We start from the raw sequence: 18,015 nt of genomic DNA, 5'->3' as shown, positions 1-18,015 counted from the left end.
GATCTAAAAGATCTTGTTTTGTCACTCACTTTCATGCTTCATAAACTGCTTTGAAGAAATGTGGCACTCTTTAGTTGATGGCATTGTAGATTTAGGAAAAATACTCTTGATTATTCAGTGTTTTCTCTCTGTCTCTTCGCATCCCTGCCATACTTTGCAAATAATCTTGATATGATTACATATAAAACTAAAAGGTCTATGCATTGATGTTAATTATCCATTTATGCTGTCATTATTAAAGACTTCCACTCATTTTAAAGTATCTGGATCATCATTGGGCAACCTTGGTATAAAAAAGTTAAAAATTTGCAACTATTCCATTGTTTCATTAAAAAAATGATCATATGTTTATTTTTTTAATTATATAAAGGAGCCAACAATGACTGTGACCCTGCAGGTACTCTTAGTTCCCATTCTGTAAGTATTATATTTTTGGCATTTACAATAAATGTTAAGAATTGATTTTCTATGTCTGTAATTATTAAATACTTTGACTTGGAGTTTCTAAAAATTATAAATGACAATTTCCTACCTCAAGGAGTGTTGCAATGAACATGGGTGAATTATATACTACTCCTAGTCCTGATAAAGAACTGGTCACAGAACTAAAAATTAATGGTAGCTTTGGTACAAGTGATCATGACTTGCATAAAGTAGAGCAGCAACAAAACCTGATAGAGCTTAGTATAATTGGCAAAAAAGCTAATTTTTTTTGTATGTCACTCTATAATCAAGCTGACATAATATGCTGTAGGAACATAGCCAAGGATTAAAACAGAAGGAAGCAGCAAAAGTACTGCATCCATAAAATAACAAAACCCAGAAACTCGTTAATAAACTTTTCTTAACTGCACATAATTAACACACCAGGAACACACCCATTCAGTGATGATTCCCCATTTATAATTACTATTGATAATCCTGCCATTTAGATCCAGTAAAGTACAATTACCATTGTTTAGGACATTTTTTGTTCTTATTATACTTTAAAAAACCTCCTTATTATCCTTAACTCCGGTGGACACAGATTTCTCATTGTATACCTTTGCTTCCCTTTTCAATTTTCTACCACTTCTAGCTTTTGTCCATTTCTGTTTAATCTCTTCATCAATATTTGGATTATGGCATTGTGAGTACACATACCATTTGCAGATGATACCAAGTTGGAAGGCATCGTAAGTGCTTTGGAGAATATGATTATAATTCAAAGTGATCTGGACAAATGGTTTGAAGTAAGCAGGATGAAATTCAGTAAGGACAGATGTAAAGTTCTCCACCAAAAAAGGAACATTCAGTTACACGCATACAAAATGGGAAATGACTGCCTAAGAAAGAGTGCTGTGGATCTCAGGATCATAGTTGACTAAAAGCTAAATATGTGTCAACAGTGTGACACTGTTCCAAAAAAACTCCATATATTAATCTGGGATGTATTACCTGGGGTGTTGTATGCAAGATAAGAGAAACAATTCTTCTGCTCTACTCCTTGCTGATTATGCCTTAACAGAAGTATTGAGTCCCATTCTGGAACACATCAAAAAAGATGTGGACAAAAAAAGTCCAGATAAGATCAGCAAAAATGATTACAGTCTAGAAAACATGACACATGAGGGAAGACTGAAAAAACTGGGTTTATTTTATCTGGACAAGAGAAGACTGAGAGGATATGATAACAGTTTTCAAGTACATAAAAAGTTATGACAGGAAAGAGAAAAAATATTTTCCTTAACCACTGAGGATAGGACCGGAAACAATAGCCTTAAATTGTAGCAAGGGCATTTTAGGTTGGACGTCAGGAAAAACTTATTTTCAGTGATTAACCCCTGGAATAAATTGCCCAGGGAGGTTGTGGAACAGTGACATGGCCAGCAGGGCTGGATTATCTCTTCTGGGCCCCAGAGCTATTAGATTTTGTGGGGCCTCCAAGGCTACGGGGTGGGGTCAAAATGAGGAGATTCAGTGTGCTTGAGGGTACTGTGGGTTGAGGCAGGAGGATAGATGTGGAAGATGTGGAGTGAGGGCTCCAGCTGGGAGTGTGGGCTCTAGGGTAGGGCTGGGGATGAGGCATCAGGGGTGCAGGATGGGCTTCAGGCTGGGGCCAAGAGGTTTGGAGTGTTAGAAGGGGCTCAGGGCAGGAGGTGGGAGTGTGGGATTTGGGAGGGAGTTAGAATGCAAGAGGGGGCTCACAACTTGGAGGCTGTGTCTAGACTGGCAAGTTTTTCCGCAAAATCATCTGCTTTTGCGGAAAAACTTGCCAGCTGTCTACACTGGCCGCTTGAATTTCCGGAAAAGTACTGACGATCTCATGTAAGATCGTCAGTGCTTTTGCGGAAATACTATGCTGCTCCCGTTCGGGCAAAAGCCTTTTTCTGAAAGACTTTTGCACAAAAGGGCCAGTGTAAACAGCACAGTACTGTTTTCCGCAAAAAAGCCCTGATCGCGAAAATGGCGATCGGGGATTTTTTGCGGAAAAGCATCCTGCCAATCTAGACGTGCTTTTCCGAAAATGCTTTTAACGGAAAATTTTTCCGTTAAAAGCATTTTCGGAAAATCATGCCAGTGTAGATGTAGCCAGGGTGTGTGGAGACTGGACTGAAGTTAAGGTATGAAGGGGGCTCAAGGCAGGTGGTTGGGAGACATGAGGGGTCTGGGAGAGAACTAGGTTATGGGAGGGAGCTCAGCGCATGGGTCAGGGTTGCGAAGCACTTACTGGGGGCAGCTCCCCTTTGGGGCAGGGGCAGCTTCCTTGCCTGCAGGGACCACCACCTGCAGCTCCCATTGACCACAATTCCCAGACTATTTCTTCAGTTTTGCTTGAATTATAATCCTATCCTCCAGAGTATGGGCAACCCCTCCCAACTTGATAATATCTGCATATGCTCTCTGCCATTGTCTAAATCATTGGTGAAGATATTGAACAGAGCTGGTCCCAAAACTGATCCCTGCAGAACCCCACTTGTTATGCCCTTCCAGCTTGACTGTGAACCATTAATAACTACTTTCTGAAAATGGCTATCCAGCCAGTTATGCATCCACCTTGTAGTAACTCTATCTAGGTTGTATTCCCCTAGTTTATTGACAAGAAAGTCAAATTCTAGCCTAGGAATACCATGTCTACCACTTCTCCCTTATCCACAAAGATTGCTATCCTATCAAAGAAAGCTGTTAGGTTGGTTTGACAAGATTTGTTCTTGACAAATCTATGCTGACTGTTACTTATCACCTTATTATCTTGCAGATGTTTGCAGATGGATTCCTTAATTATTTACTCGATTATCTTTCTTAGCGCAGAAATTAAGATGACTGATCTGTAGTTTCCTGGGTTGTCCTTAATTTTGCTTTTAATAGCTGAACACTATATTTTCCCTTTTCCAATCTTCTGGAATCTCTCCCATCTTCCATGACTTTTAGAATTGATTGTTTACAAATCTTTCCTTTGGAAAAGGACCCATGTCCTTTCAGAATGGTTGTACAGATTTCTGCGGACAAAAACCTGGCAGTGGTAGTTGTTACCATCAGACGTCCACTTGGATAATTTGTTGGACTTGCACAGTTCCAAGGGGAAAGACTGTGCCAAGTTGTACTACCATAGCTATATTTTATTATTAAACCGAGCATTCCCCCTCTGTGTATTTAATGTTGCATTCAGTACTTTGTAAGGTTTTGATGTTTTCATAAATGCTTGTTTTAACTCCCCCCTCTCTTTCCTTAAATCACTCATCTTCCAAAGGCTATTTCTCTTAGTGGCTCTGAGCTTGTTTTTATCCTTTCTTTCTGCATTTGTTCTTAAGATACAATTATTGTTCTCTCCATAGTCAGCCATGGGTGTTATTCTTTAAAGTTTTGCTGACATTTAGCAGACTTTTGCTGTGCTTTGCTATACATTCTTTTACATAAGTATCCAAAGTATCTCCCTCTGTTCCCCTTACTGAATTCCTCTTTAGGCAACATTTCTGAACTTTAATTTAATTATTTTTGTTTTTTTCCTTTGTATTTCTTATTTAATATTATTTGCTGGAGTTTCTTTTCTATCCAATTCCAGTCTCACCCTGTCACTTCCCTTGGAATCCATAAGAACCTCCTTTAGATAACCAACTCCTGCTGTGCCCTGGAAAGCACACTTAAATTTGATCCCTTCTAGTGCCTTTGCTAAGGTGTTTGGTTGTGATCCTTGACAGCTAAGTGACACATATAATACACTATATATTACCTGCTCCAGACAAATGGAATCTGGATTGCAAGACTACATCTACACTACAGGGTCTTTGCACAAAAACCTGAGGAACGTCCACACCTCAAACTTGTTTTTGCGCAAGAAAATTTATAGTGAATCGATGGAACAGAGGGGCTTTTGCGGTATAGGTATTCCTCTTTCTATGAGGAATAACTCCTTTATGTGCAAGAGCTTTTGCGCAGTGTATGGACAGGAAACAGGGTTTTTTTGTGCAAAAACAAACAGCCTATCGGAAGAAGCACAGGTGCCCTGGTGGCCATTCTGTTAAAGACAATCAGAGCTTTCTTGCGAGAGAGCGTCCATGTAGTCTGGATGCTCTCTTGCACAAAAGCACATTGCTTTTCTGATGTGCTTTTGCAATGTGGATGTGCTCGTGCGCAAGAAATTTTTGCGGAAGATCTCTTCTGCAAAAAGCTTCTTGTGCAAGAAGCCTGCAGTCTAGACATAGCCCAAGACAAGAAACCACGGTGTTGGGATATTCTTTGAGACCTCTTTTCATTTGGCTTCCCAAGGACTCAGTTCAATTCTAGGTTTTGTCACAGATATTTTTATGTGGCACAGAACAAAACTCAGGATGTTAAGTATCATGTAATTCACTAATCAAATAGTCGATGCATTTTTGCATTGATTATTTGATTAGTCGATAGGGTGGCGCTGCCCCTTTGAAACGACACTGCAGCATTTTAAAAGGGCAGTGCTGCACAAAGCCTGCAGACTCTCCAGCTGACAGACAGAGGCGGGGGCGGAAGGGTGGAAGGGGGGGAGAGGAGGAGACTAGTTGGCTATCCTGTCGACTATCCAATAAGCATTTGCTTATCAGATAGTTGACTAGTCCTTAACATCCCTAAACAAAACTACTCTGAGTTGCTCAGACTCAAGCACAGCTTAGCTATGTGTCACTGAGCTGTTTAGGGTATAAGGCATATCACACATTTAAAGTTACACAGAAATCTTCCTTTATATACATTTATACATTATATTGCATTTACTGTACATCACTCATTAAGATACGCAACTCCAGCTACAGAAATAACATAGCTGAAGTCGACATACCTTAAGCCGAGCTTGGTGCCATCTTCAGAGTGGGAGGTCGACGGGATCATTTCTCTTTCTCTTCACAAATGGAGGAGTACTGGGCTGATCAAAAGCACCAGCAGTGTTCAGTTAGAGGGTCCTTACTAGACGCGCTAAATTGAATGCCAGAAGATCGATCTTCAGCACAGCAAGCGGAGACGTGGCCATAGCATAGACATTCTATTTCTAGCTTGCTGAAATGTTTACATACCTAATCCTGTTTCCCAAGAAATAAGGCCACATCCATTTCTGATGTCTCATGTCAAGCGAGGCCTATAGTGTTATGGGATTTCATTTGGTAGCTAATGTGGGTGCACTTTCCTGGGCCCAGTAAATTTTCACAGTTTGAAGTATACCAAGAAGAAGATGGATGGTTTGCCCAGAAATTTGTTCTGAAATTTGTCTTGGCATCTATTGTTTAAATATGAATATAGTAAAAGTTCTGTATCCTGTCTTATGGCTATAAGTTAGCATGCTTCCTTTGAGAGCTAAGTAAAGTATCCTTTTTGGAAATAAAAGTGATGTAAGCTAGTGCTTTTCCCCCTCCCGCACTGCACATTATTCACATGCCTTAGAATTTCCTGGTAGGAAAAAAATGCCTCATTGTGTATAGACATTCTTTTCATTTTTTAAAAACAATCTGGATACTGGAATGCCTAATGTTTGATTCTTTTCTGCCATTAGGACTATTGTCAGTGTCTGCAGCATGTTGAAGGTCCTACGTGTAGCAGATGCAAACCACTTTATTGGAATCTTGCCAGAGAAAACCCCAATGGATGTACAGGTAAAATTTCACACATGCATTTCTTCAGTATATCAAAGATGGTTAAATTCTTTTTATTCATCTTCATTAGCTAATTAGTGAAAAAAGCCTTCTATGTTGGTTACTGTAACCACTGCTTGATAACAGCAGATTTTTCATACTATTGACGTTTGGTACCAAATTACCCATCATGCTTACACTTGTGTTGAAAGTCAGACCCTATCCTGGCCCCAACATTTGATGGTTTTGGACCAAATTCTTCTCTGAGTTGCACTTGTATGAATCAGGTGTAACCCCATTGTGACTTCAGTGGAAACTTTAACACCTAGCGTGGTCAAATACCAGCCTGTGGGCTGGATCCTGACCCCCCACTGCTATATTTTCCCTTGCCTCTATGGGTACTGGTGATTGCAGCTCCCATTGGCAATGAGTTGCTGATCCTGGCCAATGGGAGCTTCAGAAAATGGTGTCCCAGTACGTGCAGCTTTCTGCCACTCCCATTGGCCAGGAATGGCGATCCATGGCCAATGAGAGCTGTGTTTGCAGCTATCTGCAGAGCTGCAGATAAATATATTAATGGCCTATAAGGAACTGCTGCTGTTTTATTGCCCACCCCTGCTTTACACCATTATAATTCAGAACAGAATTTGCCCAATAATTTGAAGAAAATTTCCTTTTTCCTCTAATAATTTAGTCTCCTAAGTTATCATGAGTGAGAAAGCACTCTTACTCGCTTCACAGTTTGCACAGCCTACTTTATTTATGTCTGGGTAAGATCAAAGTGTGGTTTGTACCTCATCAGAGACCAGTTACAATCACCTTTCTAGAAGTTGCAATGTTAGTAGTGGGACTTCATGGCTTCACAGTGCAACTATGTCAGCAAAAATGGTTCCTGTGATGATATTTGTCTCATTCATATTTCATTAAGCATGCTGTAAGTGTCCCAAGGGTAGCACTGGAAAATAAAGAATAATCAATCATGTTGGCAGGAGGAGTTTTTTTTCTCTTTCCATATAAGCACTTTTAACAATCAGAGAAAACATCAATCTTCATTGTGGGTAGAAAGAAAGGCAAACAATTCCTCACTCTCAATTCAGGCCTGTCTTTATAAAACACAGATTAGAATATTTCAGATTAATGTGTGGATGGCAATTGCCCATTTATGCATGGGAGTGAAGGACACAAGAAGCCCTCCTCCTTTCTCCCTTTCCTTTCCCTCTCCTCTCATCCCATTATTCCCCTGCTATTCAGGGACTGGCCAAAGTTGTATTTCTTATACTCACCTGAGTGAAGGACTTGCTCTGTGCTAGCCTAGTCTGGAGTGCAAGCCATCAACACAGTGGCAGGTGAGAGGCAATGCCCTGGCTTGTCCTTACTCTCTCTAAGCCTTCACACTTTCCATAGAGCTGTGTATTGTGCACCCTTGTGAAGTGTGAGTTCCTCTTGCATATCTTAGAACTCAGGAAGGCACTATGGTTTTCAGAAGAAAATTCACATCAATGCTCAGTGAATCGCTATTTCAGATTCTGTGGCCTCTGCTCCAAAAGTTTCCTAGAAAGAGAAAATTCAGGCCAATGTGTCTGTTTCCACAGAGTGCCGGTGTGATGTGATGGGGACACTAAGTGGAGTCGGAGAGTGTCAACAGGTAAAGAGAAATTAAGCTTGCATAAAAAGGAATTATTCTAATGTTTAGTAGAGCAGAATTGCTAGAACTATCTGTTATCCTTGTATGGACAAATAACTGGTGGCATTCCAGCTATATGCCCCATAAAACTTCCCCTGAAATATTTTTTTTGGCTCTTGAGCACATTCCCTTTAGTCTGTCTGTTCAAGGTGACAGGTGACAAAAGTATTATCCTGAAAATATCTTATTTGTTAGGTGAGGATTTTCCCCCTATTTGCATCAGAAATATTAAACAAAATGTTGAAACCATCTTGATCAAATCATTTTCCCCCAGAACAATGGTGACTGTCACTGCAAGCCTGATGTTTGTGGAAGTTCCTGTGACACTTGTGAAGCTGGCTATTACGCTCTAGAATTCAGGAATTACTTTGGATGCCAAGGTAAAATGGAAAATGAGTGTTTCTGATACAACAGTTAATCACACTTTCAAATTCCAAAGGTCACATTTTCAGAACAAGGCCTCTGTTTGAACACTAAATCGCCCATACTTGCATTTTTATATTATAGCTTGTGAGTGCTCATTATACATGTAAAGGTGCAAACCCCAGTTTGATTGTGCAAACTGAGCTCATTCATGAGCAATTACTTTTGCTTATGAATATTCTGGCATTTTCCTTAAAGCACTCTGCAACAGTCACTTATTTCCATCAAAGGGAAAGGGAACATGGCAGATGTTTCTGCAGCATACAGAGCCTCTCTGACAAAGGCTGATACTTTCCCATTCCCGACTTTGAGCAGGTTTAAATGAAGTGGAAAGCAATGTGAAGTGTCTTCAGGCTGAAATAAATGTTACCCAAACAAAACATACACAAAGACCTAAATATCACAGATAAATAGACTTTAAAACAAGGTATTTGAAAAGTATTTATTCCTTTTCCTTTGCCTTTCAGGACCTTAGATCAGGGTTATTTGTTTCTTCTGAAAGAATTAATAACATCACTGATTCCTATAAAAACTGCAGCTCCATCCTGTGCTTAGCTGTTTGTAATGTCATCAGCTGCTGCAGGAAAAAAATGTGAATTACTGAATTCAGGTCCTAGCAGAAAGTAAACTACTTTCTCCTTCTCTCCCTCCATCTCAAGATTTATGTCATGTAAAGCCTTTTCTGAGACATCCCCGTAGACTACATTGAGATTTCGATTGGTCCTTTAATTATTTGAGGTACATTTTTAGATCATTTCAGTTCTTTAATCAATCCCTTCTTCAGTGTGTGGAGTTGTAAATTATGGTCAAAATGATCAAACCTAGAAAATAAAATTAAATTACCTAAGCAAAAATGGTCAGATTTTCCAAAGGGTTGAGCACCTAAAGTTTCCATTGAGTCCAGGGAGATTTATGGGTACTCAGCACATCAGAAAAATAGGCCACTTACATTTTGTTGTTCAGATGTGAACCTTGAAGCATTCAGCTTTAAAATTTTTGACCAAGATATACATTGAGGGTATGTCAAATTAAGAACATCCTTAAGGGTATGTCTAGACTGCATCCCTCTTGGCAGAGGGATGCAGATTAGGCAGGTTGACATTGCAAATGAGTTAGGGATTTAAATATCCGGTGCCTAATTTGCATAAAAATGGCCACAACGTTTTGCCGACTCAGCACTTTGTCAGCAAAAAGTGGCAGTCTATAGGGGGATCTGTCGAGAGAGAAAGCCTTTTTCGACAGATCCCTTATGCCTCCTGCAAGGAGGTTTACAGGATCTGTTGAAAAAGGCTTTCTTTCTCAACAGATCCACTCTAGACTGCCACTTTTTGCTGACAAAGTGCTGAGTTGGCAAAATGCAGTGGCCATTTTTATGCAAATTAGGCACAGGATATTTAAATCCCTACTCATTTGCAATGTCGACCTCCCTAATCTGCATCCCTCTGCCAACAGAGGGATGCAGTCTAGACATACCCTTAAGGATGTTCTTAATTTGTGCCTGAAGTCCTATTTGCTCTTTCAAGTCTATAGTTTGTCCAATATTTTTTCAAAAATTATGTATAAATAAATATGATTGTATGCTAGTGAATATATAATTTTTGTTTCACAAATCAAAGCAACCCCTCAAAAATAAACTTTCTTTTGTATTTTGCATGCATTTGTTCTTTATTTTCTTGAAAAATAAATTGCCACTGTATTCCCACTATATGCTTATTTTAACCATCATTACAAAAATCTGTCCCATTGAATAGAAAAATTGAATGCTTATACTATTGAACCTTAATCACAGCAAACTGTAAGCATGGCTTATATTTAATATTTTGATCAGGAAAATCAATTTTATATCATGTTTAAAAAAAGAAACCCTGATGAGAAACCAGTAATAACTGAAATATGTATTAACATTTGTTTGAAAATCTCACAAGGGAGTCTGAAGAGGGAAACTTGCATTGCCACTTAATGGCAGCTAGAGGAAGTGAGATGGTTTCTGAGGATGCTAGAGGAAGGTTTCTGATAACGCTTATTACATTTTATGAAGAAAATATGGTATCTTTTCTTTACCTGACAGGCTGCCAGTGTGATGTTGGAGGATCTGTCAGTCTTGTATGTAGTGAGCCATCAGGTGCCTGCCAGTGCAGAAACCACGTAGTGGGAATGACCTGTCAGACGTAAGTCTTGCTGAGACCTTTAGGCTATGTCTATACTTGTATCCACATGTGTGATTCCCAGTTTGCTTAGTTATATTAATGCTAGCCTGCCTCAAGTTAGCTTCCTAAAAAATAGTAGTGTAGCCACAGGGTGTAGTGAACAGCAGGATAGGGTAGCTGCCCTGAGCACAACCCCACTGGGACCCCTTGGGTATTTGTACTTGGGATATCTAGCTCCTCCCATCAAATGTCACTGCCTGTGCAGAGGCTACACGACTATTTTTTAGTGAGTTAATTCAAGTAGATTTAGGGCAAAGATGTCTACACAGTCTGGGAATCGCACCCCACATGTGCAGATATAACCATAGTTCATGCTTCAAAACAATCATTTAAAACTGCCCAAGATTGCTTGGTATCTTTTCACATAACATTGCTAATAAATTAGTTGGTAGGCCTTGGTATCATCTACCCTTCTGATGTTTCCTGCCCACCACTTTTCTTTTAACTTTATATTTATGACTTTTGAAACTCATTTAATTAACCATCAATTCCATCTTTTGCAGTTCCATAGCATTGCATATGTTGTTTTAAAAAATAAAATGAACCAAGTTTCCCTCTCTGTTATGTCAGTAGAGCTGTACCAGTATAATGGAGAATAGAATTTAGCTCATTAATAGAAGCATTTTGAATTCTTCCTGTTATCATACACTCCAGTTGTCACCAGGAATGTATGAACAGGGTTCAGAGGATTCCACTGTGACCAGCCTGCCCCCGCCTCAGTGCTTCATTTTCTGAGAATAAAGTTATATTGAGATTAGCTAGTGCCTTCAAATTGTATGGAGGTGGCCTGGTGGAGGTGTCCCGCTATGCTGAGTATTAGCATATGTACCCCATCCACCTGTGAAGGTAATATCCACTGCAGATAAACTGATGTCATAAATGCACCATGCATCAGTGGCCTACATGGTGGTATGGTGAAATAATGAATTTGGGTTTGTCTTATTACTCACAGATGGTGAGGTAACACATGAATTTGTCAGATGACCAAAACATAATTACTTCCATAGTCATATTTGATGTTCAGTCAGCAGTTATAGCTGTATTTTCTGGTAACAGTATGATAGCTGACAATGAGGTGTTACCATTTTTTATATAAAGAAACTCAGACATTCGGAGAAAATAAATAGCATCCCCTGTGGTTTTTTTTTCCTTTATGAAAGACCCGAAAAGAACCACTTTTTTCCGGATTTACACCACATGAAATTTGAGATCGAAGATGGTACCACTGCCAATGGACGAGGCATTCGGTTTGGTTATGACCCTCAGGAATTTCCTGGCTTTAGTTGGAGAGGATATGCACGGATGTCTTCCATACAAGTACGTCATTGACTAAATGCTCTTGGATGACAATGCAGCCATTGGGGCTTATGATTCCTCAGTATTGTTACCTGCATATAAAGTCACAGAGGTAGTCACAATAAAGTTTTTCCTTGCAATCATCACTGCAACTTCCTACAAGCCCACTCACTCTTCCTTGCTACTTGCAATGGATGAGAGACAGACAGGAGCATACTTCAGTAGGCTTGACACATTTGTATTGTAGCAATAGGCCTGTTGAATAAAGCAACAGCATCCAAGCAAGCATGTGATTATGTGTGAATATTACAGTCTTGTGATTTATCAGAAGAGTCCGAGTGCATAAATCAAAGGAAGAAAATGTCCATCAACTGGCTTTGTCTAGGACAGGAGTTAGAAGATTTGCACTGAATTTAGAGCAAAGGAACAGAGTTATAAAACAGTAAATTTAAGTAATAAAGGCTAGTTGGTCACTTTCCTTGAATATGTGACTCTGTTATTAAATTGGTGCAGATTAGCTTTACAGTTATTAGAAAAAAAATATGTCCAGCTTTGGTAGGGTATCTAAGGATCAGTGGGGCAACCATAAACTGAAGGGTAAGTACATAACCATTGTGCAAGCTAAGCATTTTCTCTCTGTCCCTTTTTTACTCTGGGGTGGCTGTTGTTAATTTCTGTGAAATCACCCCATTTTCACTAAAGCTATCTTTGAAGATCTGATTTCTTAACTTCCACTGTACACCATCCCTTTTTAGTTTCATACCCACTTGACAATGTATGAATAATTGAGATCCTGATCCTGCAAACACACTTGTGCATAACTTTATTTGCATGAATAAAGGCTATACATTTATGCCAGTATTTGTAGGATCTAAGCCTTAGATAATTGTGTCCTTGTAGGATAGGTGAATTATCTGAACACTCCTTATATCAAAGGGCATTTTTTTTGTTTTTGATGTACCTTACCCATGTCTTACAGGGCAAAGAAACATTTATCCCAGGATTTCCTGGGGGCTGAAACATTGTTACATGATATGCTAATGCAACAACATTTTGTATAAAGTGATAATCTAAAAGGTGGCACTGTTGTCATTCAGGTGAAATAATTAGTGTGTGATAATGGCAAGAGCTGAGAGTACACTATCATGCCATTAATGTATTTTAATATGCTTCTGTGTGAAACCCAAATTTTAAATGCTGACAAGCAATTTGCTCAAGTCTGTGTCAGACCTTGGTCTTGCCTCCTCCACCACTCTTCCCTTTGCCTTAAATGCAAAAATGTCCATCCCTCTCACAGGTATCTTTCTTCTGTCTCTTCAGTTTTGCTTTTCTGTCTATACTTTCAAACTTCTACCATGTCTCAAACACTATTCTGTTAGTTAAGCTTCAGTTTCTTTTTCTTTTGCCTTCTCTCTCTCTCTCTCTCTCTCTCTCTCTCTCTCTCTCTCTCTCTCTCTCTCTCTCTCTCTCTCTCTCTCTCTCTCTCTCTCTCTCTCTCTCTCTCTCTCTCTATATATATATATATATATATATATATATTCTTTCAATATTTCCTCTTCTGCACCTCGGTTCTCTGAACTATCACTCTCCCTCCATTCAAAATAGTTGTAAAAGTTTCTCCTGTTTTTCCATCTTTTCTGTTGATCTTTCTTTGTTGCTTCCCTATCTTTCTGCCCCTGTTATACTTCATTGTTTATACCCTTGCCCTCTGTATCATTCCCATTTCTAGATTCTCTTCTCTTCTCCTGCTTTCCTTTTTTATTTTAATAAAGAAGAGGACTTATATACAAATATTCTTCTTCTCTAATGATGACTAATAAACATATATTCTAAAAATGACATGTAAGGCCCTGTCCTGGTGGCATTAGCCCTGAGCTGAGATCAAAGATGGTGAGGCCTTTATAACTGGCAACTCTATCAGGTGTTTTTTGCTTTGGAAGGTAGGGAAAGTGGAATGTATGTGTGCTTGAAAGGGAGAGCAGACCTAAATGGTGGTGGTAGTATAAAGGGACAACCCCCTGGTTATGTTGACAAGGGGGAGAGGTGAACCATGAAGAGAGGAAGCATAAGGTAGAATGAAGGAACAAGGCAAAGGGGATCTTTGAGGTCATGCTAAGTTTGTTAATTTGCTCTTCCTCCACCAATCACTGAACCTCTCTGCTTGTCTGGATAAATCTTGCAGTCTGCTCTTACTGTTGTGCAAGCTTTTTCTACATAATGTGCAGTGTGAATTGTGTCTTCTGGGGGGCGGTTCTGACAGTTAGTGACTGAGAAGAGGTACTTGGTTCCAGAAGTGTCAGTTCATCTGAAGGGCAAAAATATAACCGAGCCATCATTAAAATAAAAGGCTAAGAGGTTTGCTGGGGATCAGAAGGAAATGCAAGGACATTCTAAGACTCATTGTTAGAAATTGTATATGAGATTCAGGATTTAGATGTGTAATTCTGGATTTAATCCACGAATACAGGCGACCCTTGTTACAGTATGCTTGCATGTTGTGTGAGTAATTGCAGGATTCCAGCAGTTCTGTGCACCATTAATTACATAGTATCAATACATCTTGCATCTTGATTCTGCTTTTCTAGGACTAGCTGGCAAGACGCAATTTAGTATCAGTGTTAAACATAAGCGGAATGTTGTGTTCTGTATTCTTCCATTTGCTACCATAACTTTTCTTTCCTGTTATGGAGTTTATCCTTGCTAAATGGTTTCTGTAACTTTTCTCTCTTTGGGTGGTAGTGTGTTAAATAATATACTTTCCTTTCTTTCTTTTTTCTCCTTCTTTTTATTTTTCCCAGCCAGAGGTGGTTGTGCCTGTCACTGTGACTTCTTCTAAGCTCTTCCGCCTAGTACTCCGCTATGTCAGCCTGGTTTCAAAGAGCTCTAAAGGGAGGATCTCAGTTGCTGAGGGGAAACATTTTGACACTAATTATACTTGTAAGTTAATTATTTTTCTTGTTAGGCTTGTCTTTTTTCTCTGATTATACACCAGAATTGGTATTTTTGTACATATTTGTCTGAAAGTGTATGTGTTTATTTTCTCTAGGAATTTAGCATTGTGCTTGCATGGCTTCTAACTGTTTATCCATTTGGCACTTTATGGCTGTTTGTGTTTATTAACTTGCATTTTACAGAATGAAGTGAGGATAACTCTGAATGTGGAGAAATCAAACCTCTACTTATTTCGTGTTATCTTGAGATATATTAACCCTGGAATTGAAATGGTGTCTGGCCACATAACTGCTGGTCAATCTCTGCCTGAAACAGGTAGGTAAAATGTGAGAACTGAGCGAAAACTGAGTGTTAGATCGGAGTTCATACTGTCAGCCACGCTCAACTAATAATATCATTTTAAATGTATTATTTTTAACAACTGTGAGTACTGTGTGTTTTTCTAGTATACTTTGCTGTAACTGATGCTGCCCTTGCTTGCATGATACTTATTGACTTAACTATTAATAATTTTTAGATGTCTACATTACCAAACTTAATATTTCCAATACTGACATAGATGGTTCATGATGACAATACCCTGAAAATTTCATTGAGTTTAACATGACTCAGTTGCTTTTCGATGCTACAAATGATATTTTTATTCAAAAGCTGCTTGGCTGCTGTCTTTACTGAGTCACTAATATTTAAGAATGGGTCCTGATGGACAAATGGTGGACCTGGTTACAGTTATCAACAGAATTTGGAGTGGTTTGTTTTGGTTCACACCATTATGGAGATAAGGACTCTAGATCTTTCATGCTTGGGAGAAGTGGAAGTGCGTCTGATTTTAGGGTTTAGTTCAGGTCTATTTCTTCTCTGTTTTTAAGTATAAGATCAGTCCCTTTTATAACTTGGACCTGCAGGGATTACAGAGTATTTCTACACAGCAAATAACACCTACAGTAGAAGGTCTCAGAAACCAGTTCTATGGACTTAGGCTTGCACTAAAATGCTAGCAATAGCCATGTAGCTGTTGAAGTTTGGGCTATGAAATGTGAAGGGAGTGTATTTCAGAATCAAAGCTCCAGCCAGAGCACAAACATCTATGTGGCTAATTTTAGCATTGTAGTGCAAGCCTGAATCTGTAGACCCAAGCTGAGTCTCACTGCTGCATAGGTTGTTTTTGGTATGTAGCTGTACCCCCTAAAGACTTTGTGTGGCTACACAACAGCACAGACTGTGTTGATTGGTCAGGGAGATTGAGAGCCAGAAGCAAACATAGTATCCTGTCTGTGATCAGTGGCTTCAATAAAGAATGCTCATTATAATAATTGCAATTGATTCCCATTTCTTCTCTTCCATGAGGGACACTGCAACTACAGTGTTACTTGTATATTAGCTTTGTACAATTGAAGAGAAATCCTTAGGTTTCAGACACGAAAATTTTAGATGCTTATCAGATCCTCTTGAGTCTGCAGAATTTGGCTGGAAATCACATAGGAACAGGTGGTCTCCCAAGATTTTCATTTCCTGCTACTTTGGATCAGCTGAAAACTCCACAATGTTGGCCTTTCATTGTCTTTATTAAAATAGTGTAGAGAAAGATGGAATAAAAAATAATGAAAAGGGAAGGTGAAGCAAGCATTTCAGAACCTTCCCAAACTGTGACACAAGTTCAGGTGGAAATAGAGGTGTTTCTTATTTTTCTAAAAGACTTCTCCCGAGCTTAGTAAGAATGGAGAGGACAATAATTACATAGATTTGTAGTTTAACATGCACGTTAGGAGGTGTATTCCCAATGCATGCTGAAAATGCAGCATTGATCTGTTGTCAGTCTTGATTTTAGTGAATGAAAGCGTTGAGCCTTGAGAAAGTGGAATCATTTGGCATAACCATTATTATTTTTAATTTATATTTTGCTGTCAGGGGCTGTTCAGAGCAAGGAGATTGTCTTCCCACCCAGCAAGGAACCAGCTTTTATCACAGTCCCAGGAAACACCATTGCAGATCAATTCTCACTTATTCCAGGAATTTGGATTATCAATATTAAGGCAGATGGAGTCCTCCTGGTAAGAAAATGGCTGGGAAAATGTTTTAAATTTTTGAGAACAAAATGATAGAACCACCTCAGTTTTAGAAAGATATATGTAAAGGACGTGAAGCTCAATACTAGAGGAGAGCACAGTGTCATTTTGGAATGAAAATTCTGCTTTTCACTTAGTTTCTCTTGTTTGAATTTCACTTGCCCTCATTTTGTATATATCAGACTTTTAAATCTATCTAGACTGTGCCTCTCCAATGGATGCACTTATCTTTTAAAATTCACAGATGCTTATACAAACCTGTAGTCACTGCGTTTTGGCCTTATCCAAAATTTGGGTTAGTTCTGCTTTGAAACTCTATAGAATTAGAGTCCAATCCTGAAAAAAGTCAATGGCTCACCTTACTCATGAAAGCAATCTAAGCTTTCATGTGTTTGATGGATCAAACCCCCTGGATATGTTAATGGGGCTCCAATGAAAGGGAACTCTTTCAGAAAAAATGTAAGAGGAATTCTGTCTTTAATAAGTTGTTTGTTAAATACTGTCAACTCCTTGTATTGCCTATAAAACTAGCAAACTATCCTTGATAAAGATTCATAAAAGTTAGTGCAAAGGTCTAATAAAGGTAAAATGTTTCAAGTGATCACTTATGAAACAATTGAAGTTATGCCAAAATCAGTTTTTATTTTTTAACATTTTTAGCATGTATCAAGCTTGTCACTACACTAAAATATATGGAATAGACCATATAATGACTGAAGTACTATTAAATCTTATTTCTTGCCTATAAAAGCAGTATGTATTTGGTTTGGTTGTCTGTTCTATACATAATTTTGAAAGGAGATTTGCTGGTCATCCTAACAAATCATGTTATTTATTTTTTACAATAAAACTTCAGTAAACAAAACTTTAAAATCAAATAAACTTCAGTATGTAGATTGAAATAGATAGATACAGCAGTAGAGCCAGAGTTTTAAATTATATCTTCTTGTTATGCATGCTTGACTTTACTTAATGAACTAAAGTTGTATGCGCAGTCACTTTGGTGCACATGTGGGAATCCTATTTGCATATGTAATTCAAACTCAAGTGTTTTTTGTGCATATAAATTCAACATCTTGCATGCATAGGTGACTAGTGTGCAGAAGCAACTGTGTACTAAAACTTTTTATGTAACTCATGCTTACAACACATGGCACTCTACCCCCCTCTAGTGGTTTGACCACACTGAAGTTTGAGTGTCAGCTGCAGCCCTTTGCTGGGAAACCTAGTTCTCTTAACTCAGTGTCTTGTCACCTTTCTAGATTCAGGGCCGTATACACAGGGTGTGTGTGTGCAAAGGGTGTGAAAGCACGCCC

The 18,015-nt window shown here is 38.8% G+C and overlaps 1 protein-coding gene across 4 annotated transcripts in view; it reads left to right on the top strand.

The window, feature by feature from the left end:
- Positions 1–18,015, top strand: part of LAMA3 (laminin subunit alpha 3) — a 194,752-nt gene that overhangs the window by 69,357 nt on the left and 107,380 nt on the right. For 3 of the 4 annotated variants that reach the window (XM_025181720.3, XM_075920832.2, XM_025181719.3), the window contains 8 exons: positions 371–417; positions 5,993–6,092; positions 7,664–7,716; positions 8,030–8,135; positions 10,247–10,346; positions 11,546–11,702; positions 14,480–14,618; positions 16,542–16,684. In XM_025181720.3, coding sequence (XP_025037505.3) covers positions 371–417; positions 5,993–6,092; positions 7,664–7,716; positions 8,030–8,135; positions 10,247–10,346; positions 11,546–11,702; positions 14,480–14,618; positions 16,542–16,684 — 845 coding nt within the window. Of the gene's footprint in view, positions 1–370; positions 418–5,992; positions 6,093–7,663; positions 7,717–8,029; positions 8,136–10,246; positions 10,347–11,545; positions 11,703–14,479; positions 14,619–14,815; positions 14,949–16,541; positions 16,685–18,015 lie in introns of all 4 variants that reach the window. The other variant, XM_014570532.4, reaches the window with a different exon arrangement.

This window comes from Pelodiscus sinensis, chromosome 2 (genome assembly GCF_052426305.1).
Source record: "Pelodiscus sinensis isolate ZL-2025 chromosome 2, ASM5242630v1, whole genome shotgun sequence".
NCBI classification, from domain to species: Eukaryota; Metazoa; Chordata; order Testudines; family Trionychidae; genus Pelodiscus; species Pelodiscus sinensis.
The sequence above is the reverse complement of the archived record's forward strand: the minus strand, read 5'-3'. Positions and strand labels throughout refer to the sequence as shown.